General features: G+C 47.6%; 1 protein-coding gene across 2 annotated transcripts; it reads left to right on the top strand.

Annotated features, from left to right (window-relative positions):
• The first annotated feature begins 8,464 nt into the window (after positions 1 to 8,464).
• LOC122698275 (phospholipase A2, membrane associated-like) lies at positions 8,465 to 15,354 on the top strand. Of its 2 annotated transcripts, none has more exons than XM_043909028.1 (5): positions 8,465 to 8,575; positions 10,792 to 10,841; positions 11,026 to 11,170; positions 12,478 to 12,584; positions 14,878 to 15,354. In XM_043909028.1, the coding sequence occupies exons 2-5, from the start codon at positions 10,802 to 10,804 to the stop codon at positions 15,018 to 15,020; spliced, it is 435 nt and encodes a 144-aa protein (XP_043764963.1). In that variant the 5' UTR covers positions 8,465 to 8,575; positions 10,792 to 10,801; the 3' UTR covers positions 15,021 to 15,354. The 2 variants fall into 2 exon arrangements, with proteins under 2 accessions (XP_043764963.1, XP_043764964.1); XM_043909029.1 differs by lacking the exon at positions 8,465 to 8,575 and adding an exon at positions 10,387 to 10,405.
• Positions 15,355 to 15,898: the final 544 nt, after the last annotated feature.

Raw genomic sequence — 15,898 nt, 5'->3', positions numbered from 1 at the left:
TCAAGGACCAATTGTATGTCATTCGCCTATTGTATCTTTTGTTTTCTTGTCGGTCTCTCTCCACTAAAATGCAAGCCCTGTGAGAGTATTTCTTTTTACAGTAATGCACTCCAAGTGCTAAATTAGTCCTTGGATAAAGGTGGTAGAACAAGAAGCTAAACCATGGACTTTGAATTCTTAGGGAAAATCCTGAAAAGATGGAAAAGGAGAGGCAGTGTGACATCATCAGAGTCCTTGAGTGTGGGGACCTGGACGTGATACCAGGGGCCACCAGGATGTATGGGGTGATGTATAGAAACAACAGTATTGTGAAGCTGAGGTGCTTATCAATAGGCCGAGTTCTAGCCCATCACCTCTGAACTTCATTTAGGCCTAAAACAAATGGGCATGAGAAGCAAAAATCTGTTGATGGAAAAAAAATGCAGAACCTAAATGTTGAGAATTATGTTTTATTTGGGGCATTACTGAGGACTTTAGCCTGGATACAGCCTCTCGGGTAGGTCTGAGGACTGTCCTCAGGGGTAAGGGAAGAGCCAAGATATGTAGGTGTTTTTGCAAAACAAGCAAGCAAACAAAAATGCCCAGGGAGTCAAACATCAAAAGATTACTGCCAACTAAAGGAAAACCAGATATCGCAAATTAATGAATTTGTCACTTTTCTATGTATGGGAAGATGCAAGAGTCTGGGCCTAATGCAATCACTGCTGTGGTCAGCCCCTTACTTAGTAGAGCCAGTATCCTCTTTTTTCCTCCATCCTGAATCCCCTCAGGGTGAACTGTCAGGGGTGGCTGATGGTTTCATGGCCACAGCCACATCCTAGATTGCAAAGACCCACAGAGGTGACCTGAGGTTTTTTTTTATTTGGTAGGAATTTGTACCAGGTACCACAACCTGAGTAGCTTAATAGAAAGCTACAATAGAAATTTCTGGTATCTCAGTTCTGGAGGCCAGGAGTCTCAGAACAAGGTGCCAATGAGGTTTGCTCCTTCTGAGGTCTGTGGGGGAGGGTCTGTTCCCTCCTCTCCCCAGGCTCTGGTGGTGTCCTGGCCATCTTTAGGATTGCTTGGTTTATAAAACCTCCCCACCTCGATCTCTGCCTTCACCTTCACCTGGAATTCTCCCAGTGAAGGCGTGTGTGGGTCCGAATCTCTCCTCTTTCTAGAGACACCAGTCATCCCGCCTTGTTGCTGTTGTTCAGTCAGCCAGTCGTGCCCGACTCTTTGTGACCCCATGGACTGCAGCCCGCCAGGCCTCCCTGTCCCTCACCATCTCCCAAAGCTTGTCCAAGTTCACGTCCATTGCATCGGTGATGCCACCCAGCCATCTCATCCTCTTATGTCCTCTTCTCCTTCTGCCCTCAATCTTTCCCAGCATTAGGGACTTTTCCAGTGAGCCAGTTGTTAGCATCAGATAACCAGGGTACTGGAGTTTCAGCATCAGTCTTTCCAACGTGTGTTCAGGGTTGATTTCCCTTAAGATTGACCGGTTTGATCTCCTTGCTGTCCAAGGGACTCTCAGGAGTCTTCTCCAACACCACAGTTCAAAGGCATCAATTCTTCAGTGCTCCACCTTCCTTACAGTCCAGCTCTCACAACCAAGGACTGTACAGACCTTTGTTGGCAGAGAAATGTCTCTGCTTCTCAACACACTGTCTAGGTTTGTCATAGCTTTCCTGCCAAGAAGCAAACATCTTCTGACTTCATGGCTGCAGTCACCATCTGCAGTGATTTTGGAGCCCAAGAAGAGGAAATCTGACACTGCTTCTGCCTTTTCCCCCTCTATTTGCCATGAAGTAATGGGACCAGATGCCATGATCTTAGTTTTTTTAATATTTAGTTTTAAGCCTGCTATTTCACTCTCCTTCTTCACCTAAATCAAGATGTTCTTTAGTTGCTCATCGCTTTCTGCCATTAGGGTGATATCATCTGCATATCTGAGACTGTTGATATTTCTCCCACCTGTCTTGATTCCAGCTGGTAACTCATCCAGCCTGGCATGTCTCATGATATGCTCAGCTTATAGGTTAAACAAACAGCGTGACAGCAGACAGCACTGCTGTATTCCTTTCTCAACCTTGAATCAATCAGTTGTTCCTACAGGGTTCTGACTGTTGCTTCTTGACCTGCATACAGATTATCAGGAGACAGGTAAGATAGTCTGGTATTGCCATCCTCTATAGGAGCTTTCCACAGTTTATTATGATCCACACAGGCAAAGGCTTTGGTGTAGTCAAGAAACAGAGGGAGACGTCTCTCTAGAATTCCCTAGTTTTCTCTATGATCCAGTGAATGTTGGCAATTTGATCTCTGGTTCCCCTTTCTTTTCTAAAGCCAGCTTGGACATCTGGAAGTTCTTGGTTTGCATAAGGCTGAAGCCTAGCATGCAAGATTTTAAGCATGACCTTATTAGCATGGGAGATGAGTGCAATTGTCCGATGGTTAGCACATTCTTGAGTACTACCCTTCTTGGGGACTGGGATGAGGATTGACCTTTTCCAGTTCTGTGGCCACTGCTGGGTCTTCCATATTTGCTGACATATGAATGCAACACTTGATGGCATCATCCTTTAGGGCTTTGAATAATTCTACTGGAATTTCGTAGCATCCTCTAACTTTATTAACAGCAGTGCCTCCTAAGGCCCAGTTGACTTTGCTCTCCAGAATGTCTGGCTCTGGGTGGCTGAACACACCATTGCAGCAGTCTGGTTCATTTCAATCTTTCTTATACAGCTCTTCCAAGTAATCTTTCCATCTCTTCTTGATCTCTTCAGTGTCTACTAGGTCTCTACCGTTTATGTCCTTTATTGTGCCTATCTTTGGGCAAAATATTCCTTTGATATCTCCAATTTTCCCCAAGAGATCTCTAGTCTTTCCCCTTCTGTTGTTTTCTAGTTTTATACACTGTTCATTCAAGGTCTTCTTTTCTCTCCGTACTGTTCTTCGGAAATCTGTGTTTAGTTGCATATATGTTTCCCTTCTTCCCTTGCTTTTCAATTCTCTTCTTTCTTTAGCTAGGACTTCCCTGTAGCTCAGTTGGTTAAGAATCTGCCTGCAATGCAGAAGACCTGGGTTCAATCCCTGGGTCAGGACAGTCCTCTGGAGAAGGGAATGGCAATCCACTCCAGTATTCTTGCCTGGAGAATCCCATGGACAGAGGAGTCTCAGATAACCAGTTTGCCTTCTTGCTTTCCTTCTTTTTTGGGATGGCTTTGTTTGCTGCCTCTTGTACAATATTACAGACCTCCATCCATAGTCCTTCAGGCACTCTCTCTACCAGACCTAATCCCTTGCATCTATTCATTACCTCTGCTGCATATTCATAGGGGGTCTGATTTAAGTCATACTTGGCTGGCCTACCAGTTTTCCCCACTTTCTTTAAGTCTGAATTTTGCTATGAGAAGTTGATGATCTGAGCCATAGTCAGCTCCAGGTCTTGTTTTTGCTGACTGTTTACAACCTCTTCATCTTCAGCTACAAAGAATGTAGTCAATTTGATTTCGGTATTGGCCATTTGGTGATGTCCATGTGTAAAGTCATCTCTTGTGTTGTTGAAAAAGGGTATTTTCTCTGACAAGGCATTCTCTTGGCAGAATTCAGTTAGCCTTTGTTCTGCTTCATTTTGTTCTCCAAGGCCAAACTTGCCTATTACTCCTGGCATCTCTTGATTTCCTACTTTTGCATACCAATCCCCAGTGATGAATAAAATATCTTTTTTCTGGTATTAGTTCTGGGAGGTCTTCCAGGTCTTCATAGAATGGATCAACTTCAGCTTCTTCGGCATTAGTAGCAAGGGCATAGATTTGGATTACTGTGATGTTGAACAGCTTGCCTTGAAAAAGAACCAAGATTATTCTGTCATTTTTGAAGTTGCACCCAAGTACTGCATTTTGGACTCTTTTTTGGATTATAAAGGCTACTCCATTTCTTCTATGGGACTCTTGCCCACAGTATTATATATAATGGTCATCTGAATTAAGTTCATCCATTCCCATCCATTTTAGTTCACTGATTCCTAAGATGACAATGTTTATTCTTACCATCTCCTGCTTGACCATGTCCAATTTACCTTGATTCATGGACCTAACACTCCAGGTTCCTATGAGATACTGTTCTTTGCAGCATCGGGTTTTACTTTCATCACCAGCCTCATCCACAACTGAGCATCATTTCTGTTTTGGCCTGGCTGCTGCATTCTTTCTGGGGCCATTAGTAATTGTCCTCCACTCTTTCCCAGTAGCATATTGGACACTTTCCAACCTGGGGAACTCATCTTTTGGTGTCAAATCTTTCTGTCAGTCCACGAGGTTCTCACAGCAAGTATACTGGGGTGGTTTGCCATTCCTTCCTCCAGGGGATGACGTTTTGCCAGAACTCCCACTATGACCCGTCCACCTTGGATGACCCTGCATGACATGGCTCATAGTTTCATTGAATTACGTGAGCCGCTTTCCACAACAAGGCAGTGATCTGTGAAGGGCATACCACATTAGGCCCACCATAAAACCTTATCCTTTTCTCCTTTGCTTTTTGCTTCTCTTTTTTTTTTTTTTTTAATTTATTTATTTTAATTGGAGGCTAATTACTTTACAATATTCTGGTGGGTTTTGCCATGCATTGGCATGAATCTGCCACGGATGTACATGTGTTCCCCATCCTGAACCCCCTCCCACCTCCCTCCCCATCCCATCCCTCAGGGTCGTCCCAGTGCACCAGCCCTGAGTGCCCTGTTTCATGCCTCAAACTTGGACTGGTGATCTATTTCACATATGATAATATACATGTTTCAATGCTATTCTCTCAAACCATCCCACCCTCGCCTTCTCCCACAGAGTCCAAAAATCTGTTCTTTATCTCTGTGTCTCTTTTGCTATCTCGCATATAGGGTCATCATTACCATCTTTCTAAATTCCATATATATGTGTTAATATACTGTACTGGTGTTTTTCTTTCTGACTTACTTCACTCTGTATAATAGGCTCCAGTTTCATCCACCTCATTAGAACTGATTCAAATGCATTCTTTTTAATAGCTGAGTAATATCCATTGTGTATATGTACCACAATTTTCTTATCCATTCATCTGCTGATGGACATCTAGGTTGCTTCCATGTCCTGGCCATTGTAAAGCTTCTCTTCTTTTCTCAGCTATTTGTAAGACCGCCTCAGGCCACCATTTAGTCTTTTACATTTGTTTTTCCTGGGGATGGTTTTGACCACCGCCCAGATGATTTTGACTGTGTGGATTACAACAAATTGTGGAAAATTCTTAAAGAGATGGGAATACCAGACCACCTGACCTGCCTCCTGAGAAACCTGTATGCAGGTCAAGAAGCAACAATTAGAATCAGACATTCTAACCAACGGACTGGTTCCAAATTGAGAAAGGAGTCCACCAAAGCTGTATACTGTCACCCTACTTATTTAATTTGTATCCAGAGCACATAATGTGAAATGCCAGGCTGGATGAAGCACAAGCTGGAATCAAGATTGCCGGGAGAAATATCAATAACCTCAGATATGCAGATGACACCACCCTTCTGGCAGAAAGTGAAGAAGAACTAAAGAGCCTCTTGATGAAAGTGAAAGAGGAGAGTAAACCCAGTAAACAAATTCCTTCAACACAGGAATTTGGCGAGGACACAAGTCAATGCTTAATACAGGTCTAGCTCTTCAGGGAAACTGTATCTTCAAGATGAACACTGCCTGAGGTGACTGTGAGTCCGTTTAGATAGGTTATGTAGAGGAAAGCCTTGAACCCAAGCAGGACCCTATGGTCCTTGCCCCCTCTATGTCCTCTACCTGCCTTTTGTCTGTGAAAACATCTTAGCCAAAGAGTAAGTTTAATCAGAGAAGTGAGAACGTGCAGGAACAAAGGAAAGCAGTCAGAGGAGACCAAATAATAATAATGTAATCAGTAAGCAAGCCAAGGATCTTTAGTTCCTCCTCAAGAGCTGTAGTAAACATTCTGAGTCGTCTCCTGAGAGCTCTCATAGATACTCAAACTCCCACCAGGTGGAAGAAGTTAACTACGCAATGACCAGACTGTACCTATCACATAAGCTTCCACAATTCTGAGATTTGGCTTCACAGAAAGGGAAACAAACCAACCATGGAACGGAAGATGAACACCTGTTGTTCAGTCACTAAGTCATGTCCAGCTCTAATACTGTGGACTGCAGCACGCCAGGATTCCCTGTCCTTCACTGTCTCTGGAGTTTGCTCAAATTCATGTCCACTGAGTCAGTGATGCCATCCAACCATCTCATCCTCCATCGTCCCCTTCTCCTCCTGCCTTCAGTCTTCCCCAGCATCAGAGTCTTTTCCAATGAGACAGCTCTTCACACCAGTTGGCCAAAGTATTGGAGCTTCAGCTTCAGCATCAGTGTTTTCAGTAAATATTCAGGGTTGATTTCCTTTAGAATTGACTGATTTGATCTCCTTGTAGTCCAAGGGACTCAGTTCAGTTCAGTTCAGTTCAGTTGCTCAGTCATGTCCGACTCTTTGCGACCCCATGAGCTGCAGCACGCCAGGCCTCCCTGTCCATCACAAACTCCCAGAGTCCACCCAAACTCATGTCCATTGAGTCGATGATGCTATCCAACCATCTCATCCTCTGTCGTCCCCTTCTCCTCCTGCCCTCAATCTTACCCAACATTAGAGTCTTTTCCAATGAGTCAGCTCTTCACATCAGGTGGCCAAAGTATTGGAGTTTCAGCTTCGACATCAGTCCTTCCAATGAACACCCAGGACTGATCTCCTTTAGGATGGACTGGTTGAATCTCCTTGCAGTCCAAGGAACTCTCAGGAGTCTTCTCCAACACCTCAGTTCAAAAGCATCAATTCTTCTGTGCTCAGCTTTCTTTATAGTCCAACTCTCACATTCATACATGACTACTGGAAAAACCCATAGCCTTGACTAGATGGACCTTTGTTGGCAAAGTAATATCTCTGCTTTTTAATATGCTGTCTAGGTTGGTCATAACTTTTCTTCCAAGGAGTAAGCATCTTTTAATTTCATGGCTGCAGTCACCATCTGCAGTGATTCTGGAGCCCCCAAAAATAAAATCTCTCACTGTTTCCACTGTTTCCCCATTTATTTGCCATGAAGTGATGGAACCGGATGCCATGATCTTAGTTTTCTGAATGTTGAGCTTTAAGACAAGTTTCACTCTCCTCTTTCACTTTCATCAAGAGGCTCTTTAGTTCCTCTTCACTTTCTTCCATAAGGGTGGTGTCATCTGCATGTCTGAGGTTATTGATATTTCTCCCAGCAATCTTCATTCTGGCTTGTGTTTCCTCCAGCCCAGCATTTCTCATGATGTACTCAGCATATAAGTTAAATAAGCAGGGTGACCTCAGCACCACAGTTTGAAAGTATCAATTCTTCATCTCTCAGCCTTCTTTATGGTCCAGCTCTCACCTCTGTATATGACTACTGGAAAACCATAGCTTTGACTATAGAAAATAAAGAAGAAAGCCACTCAGTCATGTCCAACTTTTTGCAACCCCATGGACTACACAGTCCATGGAATTCTCTAGGCCAGAATACTGGAGTGGGTAGCCTTTTCCTTCTCCAGGGGATCTTCCCAAACCAGGGATCAAACCCAGGTCTCCCGCATTGCAGGCAGACTCTTTACCAGCTGAACCACAAAGGAAGCCCAAAGTTAAAGTCACCCAGTTGTATCCGATTCTGCAACCCCATGGACTATAAAGTCCATAGAATTCTCCAGGCCAGAAAACTGGAGGGTAGCCTTTCCCTTCTCCGGGGCATCTTCCCAACCCAGGGATCAAGCCCAGGTCTCCCGTATTGCAGGCAGATTGTTTACCAGCTGAGCCACAATGGAAGCCCTTGTGGGCTCTTAAAACAGTGAAGATAAAATGTTCTTAAAACAATCAAGATGATGCTGGTTAAACCACTGATGACCAATTTCAAGATGATTCTGAGAGTTGACATACATATTTATGCATGTAACACTTTTCCTCTCTATAAAAGCCTATATCTGATTATTCTCAGGAGTCTGGCTTTGGACAGGCAGCTGTCCTCCACAACCCTGTCCCACCCATTTGCCGGCATCCAACATAAAACAAACTTTCCTTTCCACCAACCTGTCCTTTTTATCGCCTTTCAAGTGCCGAGCAGCCGGACCTCGGTCCCATAACATCCTGATGGTTGTTTGGGGGTTTGTTTAGTTTTTGGTAAAGTAAATTCCTGATAACCTTAGATTAGAGGTTGACACCCTCTGATTGCCAGCCACCCAACTTCAAAGACCACTATCTAGAATAAACACTTTGCCAGCCACATGACTACATAAAGGGCCATATGCCTCCCCTCACTCAGGCGCCTTTGTATTGGAGATTTCGGTTAGTCTGACTATTTGGGGCCACCTGTTGTTCCTCTTCCCATGTTTCACATGGACTCACATGGTTGAGATCCACCAATAAAGGGTGAGCACACGAAACTGTAAGCTCCCCCTCGACCCCAGTAAAAGGAGAGCCACAGACCAGTGATCTCCAGCTCTCTCTCTGCCTCTGACCTCCCTGGGGGTCCCAGGTGCGCTGTGTAACTTCCAGGTCCTGTAAGTAAAGACCTTTATTCTTTCAGAGTTTTCTGATGATTATTGCTGAAGGGCATCTTGCAGTAGTAACAACCATACGGTCTTGTCCGGCCACAACCCTGGCTATTGAGGGGTTGAGATGACCATGCGACAGTTTTCCTAGCCACTGATTTCAATGATCATTGGTTTAACACAAGAAACTTGTATTTCTCACCCAGACAAAGACTGCTGAGGGTCTGCGGGACGCTCTCCAATGGGTGTCCTCCATGCTGTGACTCAGGGATCCAAGCTGCCTCCAGCTTCCGCCGTCCTGCGAGGCACAGAAGACTGGGGCATGGCACACATATTTACCTCATTGCATCCTGGCAGTGGTCCTCAGCACTGATGCCCATATTTTCTTAGCCAGATTCAGTCTCCTGGGCTTAACCTGGAGGGGGGCCTGGGGATTGTGGAGGGGAGCAGGCAGAATGGTGATGGGCAACATAGCCGCTGCCACACTGGCTTTTGGGGGGATGTGTGTTGGAAAGTGTTAACTGAAGGCCTTGGGAGCTGAATTTGAGCACTATTAAAGGGCTGGAAAAGAGTTTTAGAAATGAAAACTAGGGTCACTGTCTCCCTGAGACTGAAAAAGGGAAAGCAATAGATCCCAGGAGACTCAATCAGCTCCATCTCCAAACAGGTGAGGACAGGAGACAAGCTGGCAGCTGTACGTGGAGGGGAAATTCCAGGACAGTCTCTGGCTTTTTCCAGATGCGGCAGGGTGGGGGATTGGGGAGGAGAGGAGACGATAGAGGAGCAAGAAGAAAGGGTGGAGGCGCTGGTCCCAGTCGGAGGAAGGGACCACCTGCTCCCCTGAAGTCCTTTCCTGCTGGGGTCCCCCGGGTCCCAGTTCATAGGACAAGTTCTCATCACCTCCTGAGAGGCTTACATGACTCCTGCCACTCTGAAGAGCCTTCGTACATACTTCCTGTGAACGATTGGTTTATGGAACGGATGAATACCAGTACATACCTTGTTACTTATCCCCAGGTGGCGTACTTAGCAGCAGAAAGGAAAAATCCCTGGTCAGCAGCAGATAACCCTTGCCCTCTCCTGGAAGTGGGTTCAGGAGGGTCACACCCGGACCCAGTATGGGAATTTATTCACTTAGGACGGAGACCCACAGGAAAGATGACAAAGTAATCTACAATTTTGGCATCAGCTAATGGCACATAAGGATGGAAAAACCTCAGCTCTATAAGGCCAGCTGAGAGGAAAAAGAGAGGGTCGCCTAGGGGGAGGGACATGCCAAACTCCGAGACCAATAACGGGCCATACACCCACCCTATTTCCCACCCCACCAACCCCCAAGCTTCCAGAGGGATCGGCTATTTAACTGGAGTTCCGAATAAACAAAGCGGTCACTTGGAGATTTTAACTTGGGATCCTCTGAGAAGTAAATAGACAGAAATGAATACCCAGTCCCTGATCACTGGCTGACTTCAAGATTGGCTATAGTGTGTGTGTGTGTGTGTGTGTGTGTGTGTGTACAGGTGTGTGTGTGCACATGCAGGCACCCATGAGCCCAAGCCTGCACGTGCCTGATTTGGTGTGACAAGAGGGTATATGTGCACAGGTGTGCTGTGTGGGAACGTGAATATATTGTGTAAAATGATGTCTGCACTAGTAGATGAGCACAGAGAGTGTGTGTGTGTGTGTGTGTTTGTGTGTGTCTATGAAGTGTGTGTGACACTGTGTTTGTACATATGCAACTGTAAGGGTGAACAAGATGGTGCTGCTTTAGTTCTGGAGAAAAACACTGTGGATCCAACCCCATGAGCAGAATTCCCAAGCCTTAACTCCAGTGTGGGGGTGAGTAAGCTGCATCTACTGGGGGACACACAGCCTATGACCTCTTGGGTCTCCCAGTTTGGTGGGATGACCTGGTCACAGCCTCCCAGGAACTCTCAGGAGGGTGAGGAGCATGGAGGTCTCAGCAGTGTATCGTGGGGGAAGAGGTGGTTTTGACCAGTGAATCGTGTGACAAAGCTGGGACACGCCCCTTCCACATGTCCTGTGTGCCCGATGGAGGCAGCCACACTGGATCCCCCCTGGGATGGAAGAGCGTGTCTGTGATCTCCTTTAAAGACTCTCTTCATCAAGATCGTTGAATGTGAACAGGACAGCAGGGGCCGAGGCAGAAGCTGGACCACCTGTTAGAGGATCTAGGTTGGGCTGTCTGTATCTCTCCCCCACAGAACCCGCAGCATGAAGACCCTCCTGCTGCTGGCAGTGATCATGGCCATCGGTAAGGGTTGAACCTGACCTCTGGCCACAAGGGGCACAGCCCAGGGAGGGAGGCACCCTCATCCCCCAGCTTCCCTTCCCAGCGCATCTGGCCCTCTCTCAGAACTGGGGGCAAGGGGGTGGCAGGGAGAGGCAGAGGGAGGTGGTAGGGTCCCAGGCCCCATCACCAGCTGCTGTCCTTCCAGGCCTGCTGCAGGTCCATGGAACTATGGCAGATTTCCGGAAAATGATCAAGTTCACGACAGGAAAGGAACCTCTGACCGCTTATGGCTTCTACGGCTGCCACTGTGGTGCGGGTAGCAGAGGAACCCCCAAGGATGCAACTGATTGGTGAGGCCAGCCCCAGCCCTCCCTGCCCTCTGCCCACTTGCGGCCCCAATGCAGGTGGGAGCTGAAGCCTCCTGCTTTAGTCCCATCAGCATGGAACCCAGGAAGTCCCGGCCTAAAAAGCAGCCAGCTTGTTGGAAACTCTGCTGTAAACTATTCCAATGTCCCGGGGCCCAGGGGCTGAGAGCACAGGGCCCTGGGTGCCAGGGTCCAGCCCCAGCAGGATCCAGAGGAACCCTCAGGATGAACGGCGTCGGCGAATGAGAGAGAGAGTGAGACAAAGCTCGGGGCTGAGTCTGGAGTTTATTTTTGCACGGCCCCTTTATACCCTTAACAACACCTTTGGGGGAAGTGCATGTTGCTTACACACAGGGCATCTCAAAACATCACAGCAACTTGATCTTCAACAGAAACTGGATGTCACCCACATACTTTCCGTTCACAAGAGTCTTTCTTATAATTTGGCCTTCAGGCCTGCTAACATTTTATGGCTTGCACCTGGTGTGACTTAAGCAACTTCAGCAGCCGACCCTGTTTTTCTTATAATTAATCTATTTTCTTTTTAATAAGCGTCTTCTCTATGGGAACTAGATAGGATTACATTTTTACAGAACAGAAATGCGAAGGACTGCAGAAACAGCAGATATGGCACAAAACAGGCTCTTAGTCTAAAAGTTAACTACCTGCAAGAAGTCGCCAGCTAATCTCTATCTAAAGTATTTTCTATTAGGCACATTTGTGGCTATCATATTTGTGGAGCTTTTCTCACCCCACGAAGGGGCCTATGCTTAATAGTTTCTTTTGTTAGCGTACTGTGCTTAGGATGTTTAGAACAATCAAGAGCATTTTTTGCAATGAGATCACACATTTATCAAACAAGCCAGAATGCCAGAGAAATGTTTGAATGGAAGCATTTCCTTCATCTCTGGCCCCTTCATAGGGTACCAGCGTCCAGAAGATTTATTAATTAGGGTTTTAAGTTGGTCCTCATTCAGTGAAAGAGGAGCAGGAGAGCTCTCGGCAGGCAACACAAGAATCTGCAGCAGGGTAAACAAGAACAACAGCAGAAAAGGGGGAGGATACAGTGTGGGGTAAAGGCCGAGGCCAACCTGGAGGGTCCCTTATCCTAGACGGCCTTGCCTGTCAGGTTTTTTCCTCGTGACCTCGTCATGGATGGGGTCCCGGACGGCCTTGCCTGCCCGGTATTTTCTTCATTACCTCGTCACGGGCGGGACCTCCCATAACAGCTCCCGGCACGTGGGCTCCCTGGAGCCTGGGGAGGCAGCCGTGATAGCTCAGTCTTGTCACAGGTGTTGCAGGGCCCATGACTGCTGCTACGAAAACTTACGAAAACGCGGATGCCGCACCATCTCCCAGAGCTACAACTTTATTTTCCAATGGGGCCGAATCGTTTGTGGTAAGAAAAGAGACCCACAACACCACCCAGCCTCCCCTGTTCATTTTACTGAGTGTCCTCTGGGCCAGGCACTGCGCTGGGCATCCGAGCTAGAATAAAGGGACCCTGTCCCTACCTCAAGGAGTTCATAGTGGACTGAGAAGGAAAGAAAATCAAAATCTAACATGATAGTCTCAGAGGGGAAGTAAGAAAAAGGTCAGGGCTCTGAACACAGCCTGAGGGTCATGGAAGCCTGAAAGCTTCCTAAAAGTGGTGATCTCCAAGCTGAGTCCTCAAGGCTGAGAGGGGTCGGGGGAAGGAGCATTGGGAGCATCCCCACAAGAGGATACATCAGGGACAAGGGTCCAGAGGGAACTGCAACAATTCTGTGCTGCAGAAGGAAAAGGTGAGGATGAGACAGGGTGGTGAGTGATGATGCTGGAGAGACAGGAAGGGGCTAGGTCAAGTCTCCAGGCCATATTGTATTTAGATTATGTCCTAAAGAATTAGGGAGCTCTTAACAAAAGGAGAAGGAAATGGCAACCCACTCCAGTACCCTTGCCTGGAGAATCCCATGGACAGAGGAGCCTGGTAGGTTACAGTCCATGGGGTCGCAAAGAGTCGGACGCGACTGAGTGACTTCACTTACTTACTTGCTTAACAGGAGGAGTGGTACAATCATATTTGCTTTTCACACTTGCTCTGTCTAAGGGTAGATGCTGACAGATGAAACTGGGGAGAGTTGTCATGATGCAGACGAGAGACAGGAAACCCTTGAGCTTTGGCAGTGGTGGGTCAGGATGCAAGGGGTGGAGAGTGCCGCTGAGATGCATTTGAGGTCAGATTGGTAGAGCTTGGTGGTGGACCAAGCTCTTATGGTGCCTGGGAGCTGCTGGGCTGGCTGTACCATTGTGTGGATGGTTCTACTGAGGAGGGCCTGGTAGGAGAGAGCAGGAGACGTTCCATTTGGAGCGTGTTGAGTTTGGAAGCTTCCAGAACACCCAGGGAGATGGACAGCAGGCAGCTGGATGAAGGAACCAGCAGCTCAAGGGAGAGTCTGGACACAGACTCAGGAGGCAGCTGCAGAGAGAGGAGAGTTGAAGGTACCCACCCATTTGCTGTTTAAAGGCCCAGGAAGGAGGCAGAGGAGGGACAGTCAGAGAAGGAAGGGAAGAGACAAGAAGGTTGAGAAGTTGGCCAGGAGGAGAGGATTAACAGCAGCCGGTTTAATAGACGGGTCCTCCAGGATAAGGGCTGACCAGGCTCCTTGGGTTTAGAGGCAGAAAGACCACTGAGGACCTCAGTGGGAGCTGTTCCCATGGATCTGTGAAGGCAAAGCCAGATTAGAGTTGGTTGGGAGGTGGGGGGTGGGGGATGAAGAGAGATTGCGAGTGTAGACAATGTTCTGGAGCAAGTTTGGCCGTGGAGGGGAGGAGAGGGATGGGTGGTGGCTGGAAGGGATTGCCTAGTGCCCCAGACCTACTGACCCATGAGTGAGATTTTGAGAAACCATGGACTATTCCTCAACAGCCTGAGGTCTCCAAGATTAGAAAGCATGTCTTCCCATCATGACCTTCCACAAGGCTCTGTGGCTTTAGCAGGCTCTGGGTGACAAGCAGCAAGATGCCCAGCTAACAGAGGCTCAGAGAGGGAGAAGTCTGACTCTCCTGTGACAGTCTGGGAGAGGGCAGTGCCAGGGCAGGGGCAGCTCCTCAGCTGTGTGCCAAGGATCCAGTCTTTTCCCAACCGTCCACTCTGCCACATTGGTGATGTGATTCCAAGGCACAGTCTAGGGCTCCAAGAGTTGTGGCTTCACCCTACGGAAGAGATTTTCCTTTTGTGCCTCTCTCTTTCTGAGAGAGGAAATTCATCCTTCCTGGAAGCCCCCAGCAGACTTTCCCTTGTGGCTCATTGGTCAGGGCAAGAGCACATGCTCCCCAAACACTAATCACTACAAAGGAAACAGGGGTGACCATGACTGGCTTACACCTATCAAGACCCCTTCCCAGACCCCAGGGGCCAGGGGCTATGGACCTGAACATGTCTGCTGGGGAGAAGAAAGAGACAGTGTCTCACAGCAAGGCTTTTCACAGAATCCCAGTGCATGACTGCTGGTGTCCCCATGAGATGAGGTGTGGGCTTCCTGAGGGCAGGAGCTCTGTCTCCCCATCAGTCAGCAATACCTGGACATCAGTGCTTGTCTCAGACTAGAAACTGGGAAAACAGGGACTGTGTCTTTTCCCCCAGAATTCACACAAGAATCCATAGAATTTTAACAAATCCCCATCCTACGTTTATTCCATTGTGATTCCAGGTGATCAGGACTACTGTAGGCGTCAACTCTGTCAATGTGATAAAACAGCTGCCGATTGTTTAGATAGAAACCGGAGGACCTACAATAAAAATCTCCAATACTACAACAACCTTCTGTGCTTTGGGAGTGCCCCCAAGTGCTGAAAGGCCCTCACCCTGGAAGCCCTGCCAACCAACGCCAAGTTTCCTTCTCAGCACCCCACTTCCCACCCTAGCCACATTCTCCAGCAAATGATGGAAAACCTCTTGCCGACCCTAGAGACCAGCCAGGAGCCCTTCTGCTCCCCAGACTGAAGCTTTCTATCCAGAATGAGAAGCTCAAAGTTCTGGCATGTATCCCGGCTCCTTCCCCCTGCTTCCTTGGGCAGCCAGATACTTTTTCCCAACTCCTACTCTTGAATCAAGTCCAGCGTCCTGTTTAACTGTAACAGCTACATTCCTGGTTGGCTCTTCTGAATAAAGCAATTCATTCAGCAAACTGTGTGTGGGGGGGGGGGGGGGGTGGTCGGGGTGCTCACAGGCACTTCTAGTGTAAGGACAAACTAGGACAAGGAAGTAGACTATACGGGGTTAGAAATACAGACTTTAGTACCAGACAGGTTGAGTCGAATCCCCACCACCACCACTTCCCTAAGCCTTAACAGTTCAGTTCAGTTCAGTTCAGTCGCTCAGTCATGCCCGACTCTCTGCGACCCCATGAATCGCAGCACGCCAGGCCTCCCTGTCCATCACCAACTCCTGGAGTTTACTCAAACTCATGCCCATCGAATTGGTGATGCCATCCAGCCATCTCATCCTCTGTCGCCCCCTTCTCCTTCTGCCCCCAATCCCTCCCAGCATCAGGGTCTTTTCCAACGAGTCAACACTTCGCATCAGGTGACCAAAGTATTGGAGTTCCAGCTTCAGCATCAGTCCTTCCAATGAACACCCAGGACTGATCTCCTTCAGGATGGACTGGTTGGATCTCCTTGCAGTCCAAGGGACTCTCAAGAGTCTTCTCCAGCACCACAGTTCAAAAGCAT

Source organism: Cervus elaphus, chromosome 8 (assembly GCF_910594005.1).
Source record: "Cervus elaphus chromosome 8, mCerEla1.1, whole genome shotgun sequence".
Classification (NCBI taxonomy): domain Eukaryota; kingdom Metazoa; phylum Chordata; class Mammalia; order Artiodactyla; family Cervidae; genus Cervus; species Cervus elaphus.
Note: the sequence above shows the minus strand (reverse complement) of the source record. Positions and strands in the feature narration are given on the sequence as shown.